Here is a 25,930-nt window from a genome sequence, read left to right on the forward strand (position 1 = left end):
GTATCCCCTGTCTACAATCCAGTTTCTTTTCAATCCATATGGTACCAATTTCTCAAAGCTTACTGTTGGAATATTAAAAACCACAATCTAAATATCAAATTAGCTCCCAAATCATATGGAATAAATCCACATAGGCTCACACAATTTTCCCTTAGGCCTTGATATTTTAGTTATCATTTCTTTGTTTCTTGAGAGGAATAAATTGTTTTTAATATCGCTTTTTTATAAAGGAAGTGGAATGTACAGTTGCCTCCCAAAGTACTTGACTAAAAAAAAAATTACAAGTTGGAAAATCTCAATATTTGAACAACAATAATAAAAATTGCTCTGGGCTGAACTTCTGGGGTTTTGTATCACAGTCCATAGGAAAAAAAATCACAGTCAAGCAATAAACCTGGGAAATATGGATTTCTAATGGATATGTTGACAGATTCTAGCAGGTGCTACTGTAATATCTTGAATCTGATTTAGAACAAGTTTCCAATAATGTTTTTCTAAGGCAGGCTTTTGGGGAATTTAAGTTAAACAAAAAAGAGGGGTTTTCCATGACTTCCACCTCAATGATTGATGGAAATGTGAGCGATTTGTGACCAGATGCTTCAGGGCACCTGTAAATCAGATCATGGGTATCTGAAACAGGACAGTAAGTGAGCATAATATTCTGTCCTTTAAGAACCCGCCCAGTTATAAGCCTCATTTCATAAGACGAGGGTTCTCAAGCATCATGGGTTAAACTGATGTGCGTTCAGGTTTGGTAGTAAAGTATTCCCTCACTTAGCAGTGTTCTGTAGAAGTTTCGACTAGGAAAACAAAAGCCAGGGCAGCTGCAGTGAAGAAGGTGGATCCAGAAGTTTCCAAGTCATTCCACAGACAAGCACAAGCTGTATTCTCTCTCATTCTCCACACGGTTTTAGTAAAAGGTACCTGACTATGTAAATTCTCATATTTCAAATTTTACTGATTGTACTAAGAAGGATTATTTTCTATAGTCATCTAATTAAAGGGAAAATCCAGTTAAGTACTGTCAATCTGAAGTTGCTACACTGTCTCATGCCTAGTGTTATGCAATCAAGTCACCAAAAGAAAGGAGGCAATGTGCGGAAATTCTTAAGTGAAGTAGAAAAACAAAAACAAAACAAACAAACAAAAACAATCTTTGGCACAACCACAGCCCCATGCTGGTTCTGTGACTTGGATATGGTCTCTTAAAGCCATCTGTTTTCCTACAAAATGCACAGAATATGAACAAAGGTAAGAGTGATAGTATCAATAACAGGGAACATTAGTAACTGGCAGAGAATATCAACTACTCTGTTAGGTAATATGTCACCTGTGGTGAGAATCAGAAGTTGGAAATCCATAGAAGAAATGCCTCACATAACTTCAAACCAAATATTGGCTAGCTTTAGTGGTACATTATTGTTTCTGCTTTACAAACACTCTTTACGTCAGGTAGACATGAGGACAGCTACTTTCGATTGTTGTTGGTGATATCCGTTTTTATTGTGACTCTATTAAAGCCAGCTTAGCACAGGACAACCTGCTTCATTCCATGAAACCGTTGATCAGCTTTGGTTTAGGCTATGAATCAAGGACTGGGAGGAACTCATCCTGAGGTTTGGGTTAATATTGTCTCCAAAGAATGTTTGTACACATTCTGCATTAGCTCTGCATCCTTCTAATTTATAGAAGAAACAAAGTAATTGTTCAGCAAATGTTCTACATCATCACACTCATCCTTTAAAGGCACCAGCATCTAAAACCCAAAAGTAGAATGCAAGTAGCTGGACTCAGCATGTATTTTCAGGAGAAAAACACCTATCAAAGAAGCACCTGTAATTGAACTGTTATAGAGTATTGTCTTTCAGTGGCTCCCAGAGTAACGAAAAACTTAGGTCACATAAGGAGCTCTACACATATTTGCTAGAATTTTAACACACATTCTGGAACTTGTGTAGAAAAACTAATTCTAAAATATTCTTTGTTTAGTATTTAATGCACTATTGGAGTATAAGTTCAAGCTCACTTTTAATAGAAAAATGGTAGTAAATGTTAAAAACATACCCAAAAGAATTAAAAAAAAAAAGGGAGGGATCATTCTTTCATTTGAATTATAAAGTACTTGTGGTTTTAGGGCTTAAGTTTATCCGGCATTTCTTCTACAAAGGAACGCATCCCAACCTCTTTGGCTTCCATCTTACAGATGGCACTGTTCAACAGAGCAGTCCCATTAGTAAACTGTCCGATGCTAATGTGCTTGCTTGGGGCAATAATCATCAGAGTTCCTGGTTCTAAGACTTGCCAGCGCCGATGCACTGGGAGTGGGTGATGTAGTATTGTAATTACACAATTAGCCTTGTCAAGGCAAGGAGCATGGGGAATAGCAGGATCTCGAAGCTTGAAATGTGGCTGGCTGATCGATGACTGCCATTAAGCTCATCCTTTGTCCACCGTGGGATGAGCAGATACTGAGCTTAGGCGAAGGGTCCTTAATGAAGGATAAAATCCTTGACCCACAGCCACACTTCTTCATGTGCTCATAATCGCTCAGCTCACCCTTCCCTTCTACAACACATCTATTCTGCTCATCTCTCACCTTAGCCTGATGAAAAGTAATGAACTGTTGCCAACAAGCTCTTTGTAATCCATCACATTTAGATGATGGAAAAGTGAAATTTTGTACAAACATTGTACAGCCTAAGACTTCTCCCCATGAAAGTTGTGATTCTTAATATCATATACACCTTTTAACATAAAGATGTTTAATTGGACATTGTAGAATTTTGAGTGCATATATCTAGCCTATATTCAAAACATAAACTCCTCCTACATAGATCAAAATTTAAGACATATAATATAACATGCATGTGTATTTATTTTCATAAGTATACACACAAATATGCATTTACATAACCTAAAAATTTTTTGGTCACATGATAGTCAATGGAATTAGTCTAAGTTTCTGAGCTTTCTCCCAAAGAAGGAGCCTGGCATTGATATTTAACTGCTTGTTCTTAATCTCAGACAGTCACTATTGTTATTTCAATACCCTTCCTTGTCCTTTGGGTATGACTGTGCTGTCCTTTTGCAGCCAGGGATCTGCTAAACCACATTATCACAATTAGAGGGTACAGAAGAAATGCAGGTGTCCCCACTAAGCATATGTAAGAAGATCTAATATGACCAGACAGACTGCATCCCTCTTAAGTCACATAACTATACATAGTCAGGGTTCCTCTTCTTCACAGGTTGTAACCATTCTGTAATATTCATGTGTCAATGGATAGAGGATATCTTGCAAAGAAACACAACCAAATTTCCTAATGCTAGAATGAACTTTGGAGTCCAGAGTATCCCATGTCCGTGTAAATATACAAAACCCAAGTTCTGAAGATAATTTTAAAAGACATTATTCAAATGGTGGTTGTGACAAGATTTGGATACCATTAATTTCAAAGAAGTGGGCAGGTGCAATGGAAAATACATAAAATCCCAGCAATGAGAGGGCAGAGGCCAGAAGACTGACATAAATGCAAGGCTAGCTTGAGTTACCCAATAAGACCTTGTCTCAAAATACATAAGTAAATAAAATTTAAAAGGTTGTAGAATGGCATGAGGTTACAATATAGATTTATTTTCTGAGTGTAGTAGTAGTTTATGAATGAACAAATAAATAATCTTCACAAAACTATATCCACAAAAAACAACTGAAATAAAATAATGAGATCTGAGTAAGTCCTCATCTGTACAACTTTTTCTATTCATAAAACAATTTCATAGCTCATCTTGCAAGCTATGTAATGGTGCAAACCTATAATCCAAGCACTTGGGGAGGCAAAGGATCTCTGAGTTCAAGGACAGGCTGACCTATAAGGTGAGTCCAGGACAGCCAAGGATACACAAAGAAACCCTGTCTCAAAACAAGAAGGTATTCTGTAATTCATCAAGGAACCAACTGGAAAACAACAACAACAACAACAACAACAACAGAACTTCTATTTTTGTTAGTTCCTCTTAATCCATAATTATTCCTAAATTAAAAATGTATTCATTTGAATCTTCATAGAAGAGCTGATTCAGGAGAGACCTGGCCAAAGATAAGTTTGCAAAGGAGAAAACCAGTGATTCATCTCTAGTCCCTCTATAAGTTTTGGTTTCTAGATAAATTATTGGGTTTTATCCTTTTTTTTTCTTATTTGTGGAAAATGCTAGTCTCATCTTTCCAAACTACTGTAAGCATTTTGAATTCTGTTGGAAAATGGCACTGCTTGCATACATCTGAATGAACATGAGTATATTTTACAATTTACCAAGAGAGCAATGCTGTAACACCCATCTACATCCACAGAAACAGAAGCCTCAGGGGGTCAATAAACTGGATACAGTAGCCCTACTTCTTTGATTCTACATTTGAGAAAAGTCAGTGTTCCTCAAATGTGCCAAGATACCAAGCCTCACATAATCATGACTAATGGTTGTAACTGTGAGCGCTTTACACACATGAAGTAAAATTTAATTCATTTGTATAGGATAGTTTTCCCTTTCTGCAAATAGAAAGAGAGAGAGAGAAGAGAAAAAAAAAGAAAGTACATTAAAACTACCAGTGAACGCAAAATAAATTTAGAGAAAGGACATTTCTGGATATGCATAGTGACTAAATGAAAACCTTTGCTGTTTATAGGAAGGAGGAACTTACAAACTGAATTAGCAGCGCTCAGCAGGCCCAATAATGCCACAGGCAAAGCAAGGGAGAGCTTGCCATCCCACAGGCCAGACATGGAAAAGCCTAAATGACTTCTCTAAGTGAAAGAACTTCATATTTCGTGCAAACCTCAGGAAATAATTAAGCCTTCAGTGCAATACTGGGACCTGTGCTCTAGAAACCACCTCCATAAACTCTCTTTTCATTGGTAGTATTGAGATTCTCTCTCATCCCTTATTGCCCTTCATATATCATCCTCCTTTAAGGCAATGAGAATTCGACACATAAATAAAAAGCATGAGATTGTTTCAGGAAGGAGATAAACATGATTCAAATCCAGCCAGGAGCTTTATTATCAGCTTGGGAGGTTGTAATGTTGCTAGATAATCTGATGTAAAGATATAGAAGGGATATTGTTTCTGTACTGTGGAGGTTTTAAAGAGTATTTGAAAAACAAAAATTAAGCCATCTGCCTCATTTACAATTCTATAGGTAAAAAAGTTCATCATATCACACAGCAGTGTCGCAAAAGGCATATGCTATCATATATTAGGCCTCACATTTAATTCTAATAGTGTAGCAATTATTTCACCTAGGCTACAAGGAGCCCATATGCTTGCTGAATCTATACTTGGGTGGGATTGAGTGTCAGTGCATCTAAACAAGATATGTGGGTAGGAATGTATTCTCACTCAGTTGCTCTGTCACTAAGAAGAGTATAGTCTTAAATGGACCCTGTCTTCTCTTTCGGCTCCTATCATCAACACAAGAGCAGGCAGAGTTCTTAAAGTTGCTCCTCTCTCTGAAGTCTCTCAACATCTTCCTTGGTGGCAGACAGAACAGAAAATTTGTTGAAGAAATATTTTTACATGGAATAGACTTAAGAAAATTCCAAATCTCTGCACTAGGTGATCTTCAAAGGTTCTTTTCCATACCAGTATTTCAACAGGCTCCTTTTTTACATAAAATTATTTTTTCTTTATTATTATTATTTATTACAATTTATTCACTTTGTATCCTGGCTATAGCCCCCTCTCTCATCTCCTTCCTGTCCTGCCTTTGGAAAAGACTCACAGGTCTACTTAGGTCCTTTGTGGGTATAATCAGTTGTGTCTCACTTTTCCTTGCTTTTCTTTTCTTTAGTATACCAGGAAAACGCTTTAATGGCATACTAGTTACTATGCTGGGTTTACTGCTGTGGACAAATAGGGAAGTTCTTATGCTTCTATTTGGGCTTAACATCTAGAAAGGATCTGTTTGAAGGAAACCCTTCAAACCTTTCTCCCAGCACTCAGAAGATAAACCTCAGTTAAGTTCTATTGCTTGTAAGACTTCATTTCATTTTACACAGCAGGGGTAAAATATTACCCTGAACGAAGGAGAGCCTGGACTCAACCATGTGAATGAAGATTAGATCCTTCCTAGCTAGAAGGAAGAGGATTACTGTCGGCACATCCTCAAGCAGGCTAGAAGAGGGTAAAGAAGAACGGTCTCGGCTTCTCCATTCACTCTGCACCCGCAGAGCTGGAAACCGCTCACGTGTGGCATATGTGTGCACACCTGGGCACAAGTACTTGGTTGCACGGTTCTGGTCTACTGAAGGAGTAAAATGGATCCTCCTACTCACATACTAAGAATGGTAGCCAGGTGAGATGAAGAACACGCTAGTAGGCTTAATGATAGTTAAACCTATGCAGTGGTTTGCATGAGTTGTGCCTAATAGTCTTGGCCACTTGATTATTCAGTACTCAGCTGATGGACTGTCTGGGGGAGGCTTAGCAGGTGTGGCATTATCGGATTTCAGAATTTTAGACTGGTGCTAACTCTGCTTTGCTCTTTCTTTTTCCTGCGTGCAGTTCAAGATGTGAGCTCTCCATTTCTCCTAGTGCCTTATCTGTCCCTGCTGCTGCTATTCCCAGCCAGGAAGGACTCAATCCCCTGAAACGATAAGCTCAAATAAACACTTTCTTCTAAAAATTGTCTTGGTCATGGTATTTTATCACAGCAATGAAAAAAGTAGCTAATATACAGTCATTCCTCTTTCCTTCCCTTCCTCTCCTCTTCTCCTCTTCTCTCCTGTCTTCTTTCTTTCCCTCCCTCATAAGTTCTTAGGTAACTCTGTGAACTTTACAAGACCATGACACATGTAGGGAGTAATGCCTGCCTGGGTGGAGCCAGACTGTGGTAACCAGAGTGAAGGGAAAAGAGAGAAATGGTCGCTGAAGGATTCATAAGCATGACTTTGGATCCAAACCCAGATTAATATTTTAGGTGGATAATGTTTCTACTCCACAATGATGTCTTCCTGTAGGAGTCATGATGAAGTTAGTCTTGATGGCATTACATTTTATTATTTTACTTCATATGATAGTAACGTTACTAAGCGCAGGTGCTCTCTTAGCATGCATACCCAGTACACCACACATTTAGCCATCGTGATAGGAATAATGTTGTTTCTAGAGGAAATAGATTAAAGCCACCAAGAGTTTGTTTAAGCCATTGGAGATGATAGGTGATGGCAGTAAATTAGAGAAAAGTAAATACTACTTCCCACTAAATTCTGTCGTAACTCCTGGGAGGCGCTGCCTCTTGTTTCTCAGTATGTGAAACAATTGTTTTCTTCCTCATTCTGTCAGCCTTCCTCAGTGGAGCATGAGAATTTCTCTATCGTAAGCCACCATGATATGTTAACTGTATATGTAGATTTCACTGAGCTAGGAGGGGCCCCGACATTTGGATAAGCATGGCTTTCGATGTGTCTAGGAGCACTTTGGGATGAAACTGACGTTTGATTTGGGAGACTAAGGAAAGTACATCAACTGACTTAATTTAAGTAGGAGAGAGAGGTGGGGGAGGTGGATTTAGTCAGTTATAGATTTGAATAAAATGGAAAACCTGACTTCTGAGAAGAGATAGTCTCCGTCTGCCTGATTGCCTTTGAACTGTGGAATTCACTTTCCCCTGTGCCCACGCTCGGATTTGACCCTAAGATTTTAATCCTGCTGGAGTTGAATTAGAACGCATGCACACACTGGTCCTCAGACCTGTGAACTGGGATTGGAACTGAAGAACTGGCTTTCCTGAACCTCTAGGGATCTCATGACTTAGCTTTCTTAATATTCCAGATATATAACTCCTCACAAATCTCTTTTGGTGTTTATATGCATCCCACTAGTTCTGTTTGTAGATGGAATTCTGCATAATACACTTAATCTCTATTTTTAATTAATAAAATCATGAATCCCTCCTGACTAGACAAAGACTGAAGCTAATTATCCACCAAGAGTCAACTCTCAAGTCTGTGATTAAGAAATATAAAGCTGAGAAATACAGAGACCAAAAACCAGTGTAGTGTAAAACAAAAACAAAAACAAAAAAACTGTAGAGTACTGGGTATATGTGACATCAATGTCTAGGCGAGAACAGCTATATTTTAAAAACCAAATTTAACCATTAGTTTAATTTGTACTGATCCTGAAAAGTCCCTGGAGGTGGTTACTTTGGCCTAAATTTTCTTACAGATCTAGAATCATACTACTAATTTCTTAAAGAGGTTTGGTGCTTCAATTTTTACGTGCAAATGATTACAAAATAAATGTCCATTTCAGTTGTTAATAGTGTGTTGTCATTGTCATGGCTCACAGCTTATTTGCAGCTCCAGTGTTATAAATTTTAACTTAACTCTTTATCTTTTATTCTTCTTTATGAAATATGATCACAACACAGTGAAAAGACTCATTCAGGTGACATTCATAGCTTCTAAACAGTAATTGTCAGTTACTCTATTAAGTGTAACATCCGGCCATGATTTTCTGATTTGGTAGTTTATATACATGTGCAGTGAATGAGGTCTTATATACGCGTAGTATCTGGTCTTAAATAGAAACGTGTCAGAAATGTCTAACACCCCCAGTATGTACATTTAACTTGCATCAGACTTTCAGACTTGAAGTTTATTTTTATTCATACAGAATAAAATGGCTGGATCAATTGGACATTATAGTCTCCTATCACTCCATATTGTTACTACTGGAGAAAAATGGAAAAGAATAAAGAAAAAAGTAAATAAAGTCTTTGCTCACTTAACACATTTAATCCTTAGGAAGACTTAACATCTGTATACAGAGAAGGAATGATTTTTTTTTCACCAAGAATTCTACTTTCCTTTTTTAATCATCTCCTTAAATCAAGGCAACTGTGTCTTCCTCCTGTTTCCCCTCCCACTAACTCACTACACAAACGAAAATGAAGAACAGCTCAACTAACACATCTTTGTGGAACATAGAAAATCAGATTTCATTAGTTTTATTTAAGAACATGATATGGACATAAAAGCAACTTGCGATGAACAGATACTGGGGAATAAAGCAAGCACGATGGACATTAATTGTGAAACTACTAAACTTGTCTAAAGGTTATGCTGACTTCTGAAGTAATGCAAGTATTCTCAGAAGACTCAACTTTTGGAAGCATTTATTTGCAACAAGGTTACTGAGAGAATCTGTCATTAAAAGCAGAATCTAAGGCCTTTACAGCCATTGAAGCAGGACAGTCTCCCTAAGCATGGTTGGCTACCATAAAAAGCTAAAATGTTACGCTCAGGATGCGAGGCTAAGCACTGCACTCAGGGTCAGCCGCTTTGGACCCAGAGAAGAGCATGTTTGATTGCATGCGGGTTGATGCCCCAGGTCCCACCTCTGAGAAAAAGGTATCAGACGGGTCTGATGCTCTTTGGGTGGATGACACCTAAATGAACATCAGTACAAAGTCCCAATTTATTTCTAATATCAGAGATCAGACCTCTACTCTTGCCTGATGCATCTAAAACAAAAAGGGGGAACTGTAGAGAGCTGCGTAATGCCGCGCCTGAAAGATGGAGCTGTTTTCCGCCTTCCACCTTCCCGATGGTGAGTGCTCTCTGTCACGAACAACTCCACATTTGGCTAAGGCTGAGGATCTGGCTTGCTTCCATGTATGTGGACCTATCTGCATTGCCCACGTGGCATGCTGGGGCTGGCTACCCAGAGGCTATTTAAGCTGTGGGCTGGCTTTCCCCTAGGTCAGATGATTGTTCAAGGTTCCTGAATAAACTGCATTGAAAAAAAAAAGCAGAATCTAAAATATCTGCATTAAATATTTTGGCTAGCTTTATGTTAATTTGGTCCTTGCTAGAGAGACAATTGAGGGGACCTCAGTTGAGAAAATTTTCTTTTCCAGACTGGCCTGTGGGACATTATCTTGATTGAGGGTCGATGGGTGTTATGCTGAGATCACTGTGGGTGCTATCACCCGTGGACAGGTGGTCCTGGGATGTATAAGAAAGTAAACTGAACAAGCCAGGAGGATCGTTAAAAAATGCAGCCTTATCCACAGCCTACACTCCAATTCCTGCCTCCCAGTTCCTGTTGCTTCCCTCAGTGAGGGACTTACAAGCTGTGCTGTGAAATAGACCCTTTCTTCTCAAAATTGCTTTTAACTCATGGTGTTTTACCACAGCAATATGAATCCCACCTACAACAAACTGTCATTAATTAATTTTAATGACTAAAAAAATACCCTGTGTCTTAATTCTATCTCCTTTCTGAAGAGCCTTAAGTAGGGGATAATTTGAAATCTAAGAATCACCTTGAAAGATGCTAAGTTAGTTTGAACATGAAATACCCCTTAGTGGCTTGTGTGCTGAAAACTTAGTCTATAGCTGGTGTTACTATGATGAAAGTTATTGAAACTCAAGGAGGTAGAGTTGGCCTGGAGGGAGGAGAACTTTCCGTGCATTTCCTTAAGGTTACACCAGGTCCCCAGTGCCTTTCTAGCTTTCTGCTTCCTGACCATCATGAGGTGAACAGCCTCCTCTAACATATGCTTTTGCCACTACTGATGCTCTCACTTAGAACTGGCCCAGAAACAATGGAGTCAAGGGCTGTAAAATCTCTAAAATTGTTGGTCAAAATATGCCTTTCCTTTTTAAAATTGTTTTCTCAAGTATCTTGGTTATAATTATGCAAAAGTGACTGATAAGCACAAGGGACGACTGAATGTATGTAAGTATGTATGTATGTATGTATGTGTATATGAGAAGTGTTAGTTCACTCCTTTTAAAAATAATTTAATTTTGGGGGAAAGTCCAACCAATAATTGGCCCAATCCGAGATCCACCACAAGGTTGAGAGCCAGCCTCTGACACTAGTAATGATACTCTGGTATGCTTTCAGACAGGAGCCAAATTTTACTGTCCTCTGGGAGGCTCCAGCCAGCAGAGGATTGAGACAGATGCTGAAACTTATAGCCAAACATGGGTCAGAGATCCGGGGTTCCTGTGGAAGTGCTGGGAGAAAAATGGAAGAACCTGGATGGGAAAGGAACCTCACAAAGAAGATCAACAAAGACAACTAACCCAGCCCCATTGGGGATTTAAGAGACTGAGACATCAGCTGAGGAGCATGCATGATCTGGACCTAAGTCCCTCGCACACATGGGCATCTTGGTATTCCTATGGGGTATCTGGTTGAGTGGAGGGGGAGAGGCTGTTTCTATCATGGACTCTATTGCCTACATTTGGACCACTTCCCCCTGGCAGGGCTGCCTTGCCTGCCCTTAAGGGATGAAGATATGCTTAGTTCAGGCCTTATGTGACTTGACATACTGGGGAAAGTTGATACGAGGGGATGGGGGCTCCCCCTCTCTGGGGGGAAGGGAGAGAGGAGCAGGGAAGGGGAGGCAGGAGACTGGAACAAGAGGAGAAAGGGGACACCCTTAGGATATAAACTAAATAAACTGAAATTAAAAATATATATATTTAATTTATTTTTGTGTGTGTGTGTCCAAGTCTTTTGCAGGCATGTCTGTTAGTCACATGCATGCAGCACACTTGCGCAGGCCAGAAGAGGGTGTTACATCTCCTGGGACTGGAGTTACAAACAAGAGCAGACAACCCTGTGGATACTAGAAAAGCAACCCAGGTCGCTGGAAGAGCAGCTGGTGCTCTGAATTGCTGATATATCTCTCCAGCTCTAACAATGACACTATTTAACAATCACCCCTTCCACTAATGCCAGTGATTTGTCACCTAACAAGAAAGACGAGGGAACTTTCTGCGAGAAAATTTGCCAACTAAGACAGCAGCATGAAAACACCTGATGATAATGTAAAATAAGTCACCCCAGCTCTGAGGAACGCCTAAGAATTATGAAAAACCCTGGCCTGTACTCAATACTGGGCTACACAAATGCAGCAGCAGCAGCAACAAACAACAAACCTTAAGAATATGAACAGGCAGGTGAGACGGCTCAGTATACAGACAGGGTTAACGCGAGGCCTAGTCATTTAGAATGTTGATAATCTATCAGCTATTTTAACAGAACAACCTAAAACAGTATAATTATGGCATTGAGTCTTCACTGTCTTGATTTTGTTTGCTAACCGGACTTTATTGAAAATAAGTTGGGGAGGTTGGGGTGACTGGGAGGGAATGAAATGTGCGAGAGAAGAATAAAAATAAAAGTCAAACAAGTCTGGCACAAGAATTATTCCCTCTGACCAGTGTGCTATGTATACATCTAATTAATGTAACATGAATATCTTGGGATAATAGTTCAGAAGCATATGTAAGTAGCTTATGTGCTCCATCCGCAGTCTACAGTGAAGTATATAAAACATTGTGTCACTTAACGTAGCAAAAGAATTCATTTCTAACAAAAATGCTAAAAAAGCGTGGCATAATTTCAGTTGTCAGACTCTTCTCCATCAAGAGGTAAACTGCCAGATATCATTTTTATACCAATTGACAGCACTTACCTTAGCAATCTGGACACACCAGTTCAAGAGCAGCTGAGATCCTATGTTATCCTTGTGTTCATGCACATAGTCCAGTAGGCAGCCATGAGGCATCAGCTGGGTAACCAGCTGGATAGTCGGGCTCAGGCACACGCCCAGTAAGCGAACAAGGTGTGGGTGATCCATACTTGCCATGATCAGGGCCTCCTGTAACAGGACCGACAACAGAAAGCAGAATATCATCGTTCCGACTCGGGATTCCTCAGGATTTTGAGTACATTGATGAGAGGTCTGTGATGGATTTTCAAAAGGACTCAGTGAGTCAGACATAGTGACTTATGCCTTCCATTCCAGCCCTCAGGAAGCAGAGGTCAGGAAAGCTCTGTACATTTGAGACCAGACTGTTATACTCACTGAGTTCCAGGCCCGCCAGGGCCATAGAGTGAGGCCCAGTATCCAAAAAAAAAAAAAAAAAAAAAAAAAAAAAAAAAAATCGTGCTCAGCAGACTCAATTAACAATGTAAATATATTTATTAAATTATTTCATGCTTAGACTGATATAATTAAATGAAGTTAAGCAAGAAATAACCCTAAGTTTACCTACCCATTATTCATGTAATTGCCATATGTAAGTGACATATGTAAACTGTAGAACTGTAAATAAACATGATGCTGAAGTTTTTAGTGATTTCCTTCCCATTCTATACTAAAAAGTGGATAATATTGCATCTAATTATTTGTTTATTCTTTATAACTAAAGTTAAATGTTACTGACAAGAACACTATGTAGCTGATATCTGTAGCTTTGCTTTTTGTGTTTTCAAATTTTTATTGACTTTTTTTAAGACTCGTGCAGGCCTTGTTTATTCTGCCACAGTCTCTGTGACTTCTTAACTGTGTTAATCCTGTTGTGTCTGGAAGGCACTCTTTTCTTTGTGCTTTGACTCATTCTTCAGTTGAAAAAAAATGTCCTGTAGAGGATATTATTGGGATAACCAGTATGTAACATCTAGACTATGAATATATTACATAATATTATTCTCAGCTTAATTATTTCAGAACAGCTTTAGTATAGTGTAATGTACAAGAAGATGTTGATCATTCTTTACGATGGTTTACAGTGGTAGGGAAATAGGGAGACTATGCATGTGTATCTATGTGTGTAATACATACACAAATACACATACGAAGGAGCAAATCGTTACTAGTTTTTTTTTATAGGAAATTACAGAATGCTTATGATATTATTCTTCAACATTTTTTGTCTCTGGAAGTTTTTAAAGCCCAAAGTTAAATATATAAAGCCATGTTTTTGTTTGTTTGTCTGTCTGTCTGTCTGTTTTCTGGTGGCATTACAGACTGAGTACATAAAACCTAATTTTACCAAGGGAAACTGAGTAGCAACTGATGCCTTACATCAGCAAATGCTTAGCTGGAATCCACAAAGAGACACCTCCTGGAGGCAGAAGTTGAATTCAAAACTGTTTCCAGGCTCCCTTAAGTCCAGTGAGGTTACAGATCTTCCTCTACCCCCTGAAGTGGCAAGACAGAAAGGACTGTGGATGTGACTATCAGGACAACAAGTGTTCTCCGACAGCAGATGCAGTGATAGAAGCCTGCCTCTTCCTGTTTCAAGCAATTGCTGAGTTTAAGCCTGTGCAAGCAGCTCAAGTCACTTGTTTTTCACCTGTCTTCCAAGAGGAGTGAGTCCTTCAACCCATCGCACCCTATTTCCTCCAGGAAGCTGGTGAGTCACAGAAAAATTCACGTGGCTCTGTGTGTATCTACAAGGTTGAAAATTTTCAGTTTCATTTATTGTGTAGCTCAACAAACATCCGAAATAAAGCCATGTAAGTTACAAATATGAATGTGAGCTGAATTTAATAACATACTATGTAATGTAGTATCAACTGGTTATATATATATAGTGTAAACAAGGTTTCATCGCCAAATTAAAATGTGTGGGGCTGGAGAGATGGCTCAGTGGTTAAGAGCACTGTCTGCTCTTCCAAACGACCCCGGTTCTACACCCAGCACCCACATGGCAGCTCACAACTGTCTGTAATCCCAATTGCAAGGGATCTGACACCTTCACACTAGTATACCTTAGGTAGGAAATTAAGCCTACAAGCATTACTTGTGGGTATAAAAATCTAGCAAGCAGGTGTATGAAGCTATCCTCTGGCACATTCAATCAAATTGGGTTTCTGTAAACACTACAAAAGCAACAGGTGCAACCAATGTTTGATCCTAATTTCAAGCATGTGAATTGTCAAAAGAAATAGACTTTCTTAGCCAATCACAGGGGAAACTGAGGCTCTAGGCCTTATTTTCTAAGGGATTGGCCTAGCGAGTAGCAGGATCAGTTAACAGCATACGGTCTCAGTGGAAATGTATCATTAGTTCATAGGATGGTAAGATAATTGTAAACTCTTTCATTAAACTTCATCATGACTTCACATCATGAACATTCATCTTGTTAGCCAGACAAACTCACCAACGCCACCCATTAGCCACTCAGGAATGAAATGAGTCAGATGACTAATTCCCGAGGGCCAAGTAGAATCAATCAGATTGGTGCTTACTGATAAGCTACCTCCTGCAATGACGAAGGAGTCAGTGTTCTCTGACTTAGTGTTGTACATACTACATGCATTTCCTAAGGTGGAAATAATGCTGATGCTTAAGGCAGAAGAAATGAAATGATTATTTCTTAAAGGTTGAAATACATAAAGTGATTGTTTTCTTCTACAATTCAAAGACCAAGGTTAACACCATTCTCTACGTGCCTTTGGAAAGGTTACGTTAGATGACATTTCATGTGAATATTGAAAGCTCTTTAAAGAAAATCTATTAGTAAGTCTTGGCAAAAAAGCTGGGTTTGTATTAAGGAAAATTGCTTATCACACTACAAAGAGTATTTGAAACTAAATTGCAGAGGATTTGCATAATTGTTCTCCCCCCCCCCCTTTTTTTAGAGAAAAAAAGATGAACAAGACACTAATTGTAGGTTTTATTTTTTTTTTTCATAAAAGAAATAGCAGATGGCTTTTTGGAGGATAGGGGAACAGATAAAGAAAATGGAATGTGGATCCATTTAACGCGATAAATAGGCTGGAGAAGGGGGAGAAATCTCAATTTTTTAATCAGGGAGGGTTTGCTTTCAATAGATTACTCTGTTTTTAAATTAATGATGTCCTCAGCTTCTTATCTCTTCATGGGACCTATAGAGTAATTTTGGTTCTTATCTGATGTCACTGGAAAATACCCCCAAAGGGCAGTGGGATAAATATAACTTGACAGGTACATTACCTAATTTTTCAAGAGATTAAAACTCATTCTGCCTTTGTTTTTCCTTTGGCCCTGTAAATTTTCTTTTACTTGTGGGTGAAGTCAAGAGTTTTCTCACTGGAAATGAGGGAGACTACAAGAGGTGCACGGTGGGATACTCTAAAATAGGGATATTTTTCTTGATAATGAGTTCTGCTTTGAATAAGAACATTCTTTTAAAAAACCACCAAGGGACTCGAGGACACACACTCACTCAAAGGTCTGCAGCAAAAGCAGCATTACTCTCCGGCCACGTTATTTGTTTCTCTATTTTTCTCCTGAAGGGAAGACAGGGTTGTAAAGCAATAAATGAGAGCAGTACCGTTTTTTTTTGTTGTTGTTTTTTTTTTTTCACGCTGGCTGAAGCACTACCTTTTCTCAGCCAGCAGATATTTATACCTTGTTGCTTGAACTTCATGTTGTCTGATTGGGTCACACAAAAAGAAAAGAAAGAAAGAAAAAAGCGTATACCTAAGTGATACTTCTGGGCTATTTTGTTTAAAAAAATGTTAACTTCAGCCAAACTTTCAGTGTTTCATTATGTTTATAGGCCATTAATTCAATACCCGCCAGCAGAAAACGAAGAAAATCCCATTGCAATAGGGATAAAGAAGATAAAAGGGGGATGGAAAGAACCAAAAGATAGAAAGTGTGGACATATAATGCAATGGTCAGCAGGTTTGAGGATGCTTGAGACAAATGCTGCCCCTGAAGACAGCAGGAATGATAGGGTTGGATAATACCAAAGAAATAACAGTGACAAAACGGGGAAACTGGATCAAAGAAGCTGATCTACAATAATCTCATGAACAACTATTTTGTCATAGATGGCACCCAGAGAATCACATAAATGTAATCTACATTTATTTCTTTATGTCTTGAATAAATCATAACTTACTTGTGTAAGTAGATTTGGAGTAATTTGGACAGGCTGAATTAATACACCATCATTTTAGTTTTCCACATGGCTCACCTTACCCTCTAAATCCCAGAATCACTTTTGTGAATACAAATAATTGAGTCTATGGACCTTACAATCCTTGAAGGCAATCATTTTCCATCTTCATCTTGCACCAGTTCACTTATCCAGAGGCCATTTATTAGATTCGGCAATATTTACCACAATTAAGTTTGAAGGTGTCCGAGAAGAATTTTATACAATGTAGAGTTCTACTTTCTGTTTGTGGTTTCTACATTTCTCTTCCTCACATGTTACTTGTGAATTTCTCGTGTTCTTATTTTTATCTCCTTATCCTTTTATTTCCATCACACAATTAACATAGTTATTGAGTAGCTGCTGTGTATTTGTATTGTGAGTGATGCTGTGTCTCCTATACCATTTACCCTCATAAAGCTTTTACTCAACTGGATATGCACTAAAGAATCAGGAAAACAAAGAATATGTGGGCCTGTGGTAATGGATCATAGAATAGAAGCACTTGAAGTCTGACGACCCAAGTTCAATCCTTGGAACCTATGTTTGAAAAAGAAAAAAAAAAAAAAAGAAAAAGAAAAAAGGCAGGAACAGAGAACCAGCTCCAAAATGTTGTCCTCTAACCTCCATAAGATTTTATGACATGTGTGTATGCATGCGCTTAATAAAATAACAGTTAAAAATTTCTACTAGTATGCTAGGTGTGCTGTGAAAACTAAGCCAGATATACCAATACTATGAAACAGCAATAATGCCCAGCTATATCTGATAGTCTATCATATTTGGACATCTGAGAATTTCATATGCATGTAGTTTGAGAAAGCTATAAGTAATGGTTTGAGAGGAGCCTGAAAAAGCAGTTGGACTTAAGATTCCATAAGACCTTCCTGGGATGGGAAGGCTGGATTTACTCCTAAGTATTTTCATGCCTAGCTTCCCTTATGCTTCATTTACCTTTATTATACCCTGATCCAGTAGCATAATAAATATTTTGCTTTATCATATCATCTTCTTTTCTTGATGTTTCTCTTTGGATATTACTTGGCTGAAGGCAACCCCTTTAATCTTCAGTTTTAACTTTCAAATATTATTAGGGAACATCAGAGATTCATAGGGATTTGCCCCCAAACATCCTTAAAAAGTGTCTGTTTATAGTTTATTATTGATTCCTTGTTTTATGAAATTTAGCCTCTACTTCTGAGTAGAAAACAACCTTTTCCCCATCTAAATATTACTATGCAAATGATATTCGACATCAGTATGTTCTGTTCCTTTGAAATATAAGTTTACCATTTATCTGTTGTATGGCTTCATTTTTAGTCCTTTTGGGTCCCTCACTCTACCTCCAAGCTTGGGTAAATGTCCCATATTCCAGAATCCTTCATACTTTCCTTATCTCTTTGTTAAAAACTTCTGCTACTTCCAGTTATATGACATCAATTTAAGTTGCTGTTATTCTGAGAGAGCTGGTATTCCTGCCCATAGGCTTACCGTTCAAATTGCTCTTGGGATGATCATCGAATATGTCTTTTCGCTAAAGTCAAGAGGTCTTTTCTCTTATTCTTATTTTTTCTTTACCTGCAGTTCTTTATCTCACTGATCATCCCCTTTGCCTGTCCTACCTCTATAGCTGATCATCTTTACTCTCCACCCCAATATTTTTATTACAAGTCTCGGCATCTACATTGTCCTCACCTGTCTTAAGTTTGGAAATGCTATAGTGTTTTGCCTTTAATATTTCTGTCTTTTGTTTTCAATCCCCCGTATTCATACAGATTTGTTTACCAACCTCTCAGAGATAGAAAGTTAAAAAATTAAGGATCATCTTAGTTATTATTATTACTTTTTTAAATACTCTGGTAAGACACTGTGGCCAAAGCCAACTTACAAAATAAAGAATTCAATTTGGGGCTTAAGGTTTCAGAGAGTTAGAGTCTGTGACAACAGAGTAAGGGCAGAGTGATAGGAAAAGTTGAGGTAGAGAGAGAGAGAGACACACACACACAGACGATACACCTATTCCAACAAGGTGATACCTCCTTATCCTTCCGAAATGGTTCCAACAACCAAGGACCAAGTATTCAAATAAATGAGCTTATGGGAGCCATCCCCACTCAAACCACGACAAAGACGTTGGTGGAATTGTTAAAACATCTGGAACCAATTCAAGTTTCATATGATTTAATTAAATCAAAGGAATAAAAGAAAATCACATGATTTTCTCAAAGAGAGAAAACAAAATATTATCTCTTCATATTCTAAATGTCTGCTTTTCTAAATATAAGAATTATATTGCACCATTATTCTGCATCTTTTCCATTTCTATTCTTTCAGCTGTCACCACTGAACAAAAACTGTTGACCCATGTACATTTACTTAGCATTTGTGTAGTTTCACAAATTGTTTCTTAAAAGCAGTAATATTATCTAATATTTTCATTGTTTCATCCAGAATTTATTTTATTATGCATGCCTTATAAGAAGGATATAATATCATTTGATAAAGAGAATTATTAATATTTCCCTTTCTCTACTTCCTATACCTCAAGAATCAAGCTGTATGTTAGATTACTCTGTTCATCTTGACATTGATATTACTAGATATCAAATGTAAGGGATAAATTTATCCCAAGAGATTTCCTGATAGACTGTAGTCATTTTGTAAATGGCAATAATTTTTCTAATTCTACTTTAATATCTTATATTCATATTTGGCACTTGGCTTTAAATATTTGGATTTATTTATATTTGGCATTCAAATTTCTTTCCTTTCCCATCATACTCTATCTGTAATAGTTTTTGTCCCTGTATAGTTCAAATACACACCTTTCCACACCCTTTTATTTTGACTGCTACTTGAGTTCTTACTCACACAGCTATTGTAAAAAAGATTGTTATTTTCTCTCTTTGTTTTTGAACTGTGTTTAGTCTATTTTTGTACTCTACCAACAAAAATCCTTGGCTGTCCTTAAAAGGCTACATAGGCAATCTTAATATTCTATGTAGTAAATAACTACTTGTAGAGTCATATTTAATATGGTGAAAGTTGTATTACACATTAGTGTCATGTTGTTCAGTCTGTCCTTTCTGTTCTGACAAAAAATGATCTGTAAAGATGTCCTCTACATTTTCCTTTGTCCCTCAAACTCAAACTCTATTCCTCCCCATCCTTCCATGTTTTCCAAGAGACTGATATAAACGGATGACAACTGTCCACCATGTTTTCTGTCTTTCATTGGCCAATGGAAATCAACCCAAGGTTGAAGAGAGAAGAGAGAAAGGGGGTGCAGTTCTTTGCAAAGGACTTACCGGATGTTATCAGGACAGCCTTCCCTTGCTCATGATGGGCTACCTGGTATGGTATACCGTAGTCTTTGAGTATTTTAACAGATACTGTTCATGTACCTTAAACCTGCACGTGTATGTCAAAACAACAACAAACAAACAAAAAAATCCCTCAAGTAAATCCTTTTATTTCTCCAACATACTGTGCAATGTGTGTGTGCTTCGATTCTTTTAACAGCCATGTCAGACAAATCTCTTTGACTAGCATCACTTATTTGTAAAATGAGGATTTAGGTCACTGAGTGCAAACACATACTTTTATGTGGTCAACATCCATCTATTTCCATGGCAGATATTCCAATCAATGTTTATGAAAGGAGCACTTACACCCTAATCCCAGGAACTGGTGACTATTAACTTACTTGGAAAAAAAAGATGTGTGGAGGTGAGACTCAGCTAGGACTTTTTTTTTTAACATCAGAGAAATGGCCTCCTTATATATGTAGATACCAAAGCCACCACAAATGTCTAAAGATGAGACGCAAAGGGACAGAGAGACATAAAAGCAAAAGACAAAGTGGAGGAAAAAAAAAAGAGAAAACAATTGATGTGATACAACCATAAGCTATAAAATACCTTCTGGTACCCAAAGCCAGAGGAGGCAGGAAGTCAACTGGAACAGAGCTTTGAGAGACTGGGTATCTCTAATCACCACCATCATGTCAGCAGTGCGGTCTACAGAACGGTGGTAAATACCATTATTCCATGTGAAACCACTGAGTGTGTGGTAAATTGTAATACGTGATATTAATGCAGTTGTTGCTTTCTTCACTTCAGAACTATAGGAGGAATCAGAATTGTTCTCTATAGGTCAGGTAAATAAGAACTGATCTGGGAGGGAAAAGTGAGGCTACACACTGTTGCCTTGATTTTATACATACTTTTTAAACAGGCATTCCTAATGAATCTCGTTTAGCATGGTTACACTCAGAAAATAATCTAAATGATGCAGACACTTTAAATCACTTAGTAATTAACATAGGATATATGCTAGGTAAATGATACAGGCAAATAACTTATCACGGTGCACAGCGGACACTTACAATTTTAGCTACGATTGCAGTGTTATATTAAGCTAAGGAAGTGAAAATCAATAAGCAGCAAAGGCCTTGCCGACCAACTGGAAGAATGGGAAATCAAGGTGAATGGTCGCTTGATATTTCAAGTTCTAGCAGGGTTATTACAAATGCAGGCAAAGTCTAAATACCCCCCACAAACAATTTTCTTCAGGCCAAGAGAGAACCAGCAATATCTCCTCCTATCCCAACCTTAAATAATCAAGGGAAGTGAGAAGACAGCCAAGAACAGCTTTTGGACTTAAAAAAAAAAAAAACTGTTAGAACACAGATTTTTTTTTTTTTGCCTTTTCAAAGAACAACAGCAGAACAGCAGTAGTGGCAACAATAGTCAATAGCAAGAGAAGTTAAAGTAGATAATAAAGATCAAGCAATAGTAGTACGATCTTGTAACTGTGGACAGAGATATTTTATCGCCTACTGATTAAACCTAACCTTGCTACTGAAGGAAATTCACACTCTCACTAGTAAGATGTCAAGATGAATGCAAAACACAAGGTCAGTGAGCAACCATATATGGATCTTATGAAGAGGGTCAGCAGTGTGCTAGAAAGAAAGAAAATACTTATGTAATCTTACTAAGCTAGACATAACTTACCAGGCTATAAATTTTACTACCAGGGAGATAGGAATAAAAACTAACATCTGAGTAACGCCAGCAACATTTAATGTTTTTCTTTATACAAAATTGACTTAATAGTGACTTATGCAAATCATTTGATAAAGCTGTATTTAGTCCTTTGATAGCTTTCTCACCCTTAATAAACTTCCTCATGGTTCTAACGGCACATTAGAACATTAGGGAGCATTACATTAAGAAATTCCATCAGGTACTAATGGTAAGTTTCCACTTCTGCCTGACTTGTGCCTCAAACAATGTTATTCAGTGTAGCCATGAAAACAGTGGGTTCTTTTGGCTATCATGCCCAGCATCTTTTCTTAGGGCAATGTAATAACAATATGACAAGTTTAGCAAGTAAAGCACTCACCAGGATCCTGAACTCACTGGTGGCCAAGGAGGGATTTGAATTTGCTTCTCACGTCAGGCTCATCTAAAACTTTTCTCCGTTACATATTTGGTAGGTATTGTAGTCAGTGAGGTAACATGGTAGAATTAGTGGGTTGTAAATGTATCACCGTGCCCTTGCGGGAATTATGAGAGAAGACTGCTTAATAGATTCCTCACAAAATGGCATTCTAGAAGGCACTGTCCTCTGTTTTTATGAATAAGATGAGCACATTTGTATTCAATTACTTGGAATTAGTCCCCCAATAAAGCTTAACAAGCCTTTGTAGGAGGGGCTAAGACAACTCATGCTTTTAGTTCTTATCGTCACAAGGAGGACATTGATTGGGATGATAAATCAATAATTTTCAAAATTTGACTTTGACTAGACTCATTAATTTTGGTAATTGATTTTACTCCGTCACTCAGGACTATGCTATGTTGTACAATTTGGAGACTTCCCATGCTATACTATTATACGCTATATTCATTCTATCAAAGAAAAATATCTACTTTGTTTTTAATCTGCAAGAATAGTCCCATTTAATCAGTGGCATTTATATTAAAGACACATAAGAACAAACAACAAAATAAATTTAAGGAAAAACCTGCCTCCATTTTTGATGAGACAGCTCAAATATACCTCTGGTAAGGAAGTAAGCAGGACTATATTACCTATCACTTATCCAAGAAAAAAGCCTAAGTGGCTTTAATTAAGTCTTTTATTTACTAGTCTCATATTCCAGATTGCTACTGCTAATATGGTTCCATTATAGGTCTATGAGTCAAAGGGACAAGTGTCTCTGTCTAGGCACACACTGTGTGTATGAGAAAAGTACAAGTGGAAAGGGACTGTGAAAAGAAATTCTTTATGGTAGACACCTCTGCATGAGCTTCCAATTTTGATCTAGTATTTGAAAACAGCCATTAAAAATTAACCAGTAACTTAGAAATGAAAGTGCTATCTTCTACCACACGGGACTGGGAGGAGGCAAGTTGGATCTGACCAGGAAGCCTCCTTTCTGAGTAATATCTCTCATAATATCTAAAGGTACCATGCAAGTTGCCAAGGGAGCAAAGCAACCAATAGTCCTATGCAGCTGTAAAGACTAGGAATAATGGCCAGAACAGTAATATACAGCTAGGGACATACAATGGTATGTATATCGTGGGGTAACCAATCACCATCTATTTGAACTCAAGGCCTACTCAACAGGAAGCAATTCATGGTAGAACTGAAAACCTACCAAGCTACTCACGGCTGATGAGGTAATGGGCCCTAGAGGAGAACTTATTACTACCATTTCTCTAGCCCAGTACAATTCTCACTTGCATTCTAGATCTATCCTTTTATTCTCATATTGTGTATCTCTCACCTCTCATCAAAGAAACTTATGTATATATATATATATATATATATATATATATATATATATATATATATAATAAACCAAGGCTCAGGGAACATCACAAAATAGCTGGTTGAAAGATTACAAAATCTGACAAATCAAGATGTCTGCTGAAAGATTGTGACTTCTATTTAGAACAAGGAAACTTTCCCCATGAAATCACAACAATATGATTGCTTTAACAAAGCCCTGTACAGGAAACCCAACAGTTGATATGCCTGTTTAGAACAGAAGAAATCTTGCAAGGCCCCACCCACAGATGAAGAGCTACAGACAATCACTGGATGCTAAAAGAGGAGAATCAGTCTTCTCCAAGAATGAGTCTGTGATAATCACAAACCACAAGTGGTCAACACTAATCACCATTACCATTACATATGATAACACTGAATGAGTCCAGCAGCATATACTTATATATACATATGTATTTATGGGTGTATGTAACAATCATAATTAAAGAATAAATGAAAGAATAGTGTGTCTTATATTCATTACCTTTGCAAAGATCAACTTGTGACCATTTATCAGACTTCATTAATGCAGGGCATTCCCTCATTGCTAACTATAAAGAATAGGAATATTTATGGGAAACAACCAATGTTTCACTCAATGATTTGTTTGGTCCTTATATTTATTGAGAACTATTCAATATACTCTACAGAAATCTAACAATTAAGAAGGCATGTAGTTTACCCTTATTTAGGTAATATCCTAGTGAATGTTCTTAAAATGGCCTAAAAGTTCATATGAATTAATAATTCTAACACAAGTTTTATGAAATTTTTCTACAATTACTCTTGAAGAGACAGACTGTATTTTAATGGGTAGCAATAAATTCAGGAACAGAGGGGAATTTTTGTTGGGAAGCAAATTATGAGTTTATGTGTAGGTCAGAAAAAAATCAAAGAGAAGGAAATGAGAGGCAACTGTAAAGTGGCATTTTGAGGGGAAAGGGATGTAAATTCTGATTCATAGATTATTTCCAGAACCTGTCCTGTGCCCTACTTGGGTGATAGGAAGAAAGTCATTCTCTTTACCAATAATTCAGATTGCCCAACTGTACAGGCTCAATCAGTCAGACCATATGATAATATGGGAAAGAATCTGGTAGAAGATTGGCATGTAACCTAATAACTTCAGGAATGAAGAAGTGGGGAAGCATGGTGTGCCTGGAGAGTACGAATACATGAGGTCCTACGGGGCACTCCGTACATGAGGGAACATGCTGATGGATGAGTGTGTGTTGGCGTAAGGACTTGGAGCGGGTAGGGGTTAGAGGGTTCATCATCGATAGCTAATACGTCTTCTAAGAAAATGATAATCAGTGAAGTATTTTGATCAAGAAGCTCATGTGAATTGGGAAAATAATACCCAGGATAAGTAATACAGGGAAGATCTAGAGACCTGAAGTTTTCTTGGGGAGTGACATGAGTCCACGGGTTAGGAGACGGAATCTCAGCATAGTATAGACACTGTATCCTGTGACCTGTCAAAGGATTTTACACACTTTTAAAGGATCAAGGTTTGACTCCTCTGCTGGCTAGATGCGCTCTCAACAGAGAATTGTGACTTAGAGTTGTCTAAGGATGAAGAAAATGATCTACATGTGCAGATAAACACTTCCCCATTCTCTCTGCAACGCTGCCCTGTAAATATTTTCTGTAGAAGAAAACGATTTGTCTTTAGTGTGAGTAGAATTTTACTTGTGTGCATCTTCTGCTCCCTCCCCTCATATCATCCATCATTGGCTGCATTTTCGTTCATAGTTTACATCATTTCTGGGACTACATTATTTTCTCCATCAAATCCTATGTTAGCATTGACCAATGCGACCCTCTACTTTGTTCACACATGTGCTTTGTTCACTCTAAGCACGATATTTGCTCTCAGACCATTATTCTACACAATCCTAAAAAGTGTAAACAAAGCCATGGTATTCTAAAATCCGTTATTCTCACAGCGGTTATTCTGAATAACCATCAGCTGTTATTCTCCACAGTTCTGCGAAGGACAAAAACCAAAAATGTCAGTATGCCGTGTCTACTAATGTCCACGTACTATATACATGTACAGAACAAAGCTTTTAAAGGAAGAGGCAGTGGCTCTCAGCTGTGGTCTCTCTTGATTGCTGCTGCTTTGATGTCCCATCTGCCTGTGTGTGTGTGTGTGTGTAACAAACCTTGAGGCGATTTTACTTTGCTAGTCAAGGTCCTTTACAGTTATGGCTCTTAGAATTCCTGAAATCCCTTGGCAAATTTTACGTAATTGTAAGAACCTTTTTTTTAAAATTTAATTTAATTTATATATTTATTTACTACAATTTATTCACTTTGTATCCACTCTGCAGCCCCCTCCC

General features: G+C 37.9%; 1 protein-coding gene across 5 annotated transcripts in view; it reads right to left on the minus strand.

Annotated features, from left to right (window-relative positions):
- Positions 1 to 25,930, minus strand: part of Erbb4 (erb-b2 receptor tyrosine kinase 4) — a 1,096,075-nt gene that overhangs the window by 160,560 nt on the left and 909,585 nt on the right. For all 5 annotated transcript variants that reach the window (XM_060368567.1, XM_060368566.1, XM_060368564.1 and 2 more), the window contains one exon: positions 12,497 to 12,682. In XM_060368567.1, coding sequence (XP_060224550.1) covers positions 12,497 to 12,682 — 186 coding nt within the window. The remainder of the gene's footprint in view (positions 1 to 12,496; positions 12,683 to 25,930) is intronic.

The sequence above is a fragment of the Meriones unguiculatus genome, chromosome 15, assembly GCF_030254825.1.
Source record: "Meriones unguiculatus strain TT.TT164.6M chromosome 15, Bangor_MerUng_6.1, whole genome shotgun sequence".
Lineage (NCBI taxonomy): Eukaryota > Metazoa > Chordata > Mammalia > Rodentia > Muridae > Meriones > Meriones unguiculatus.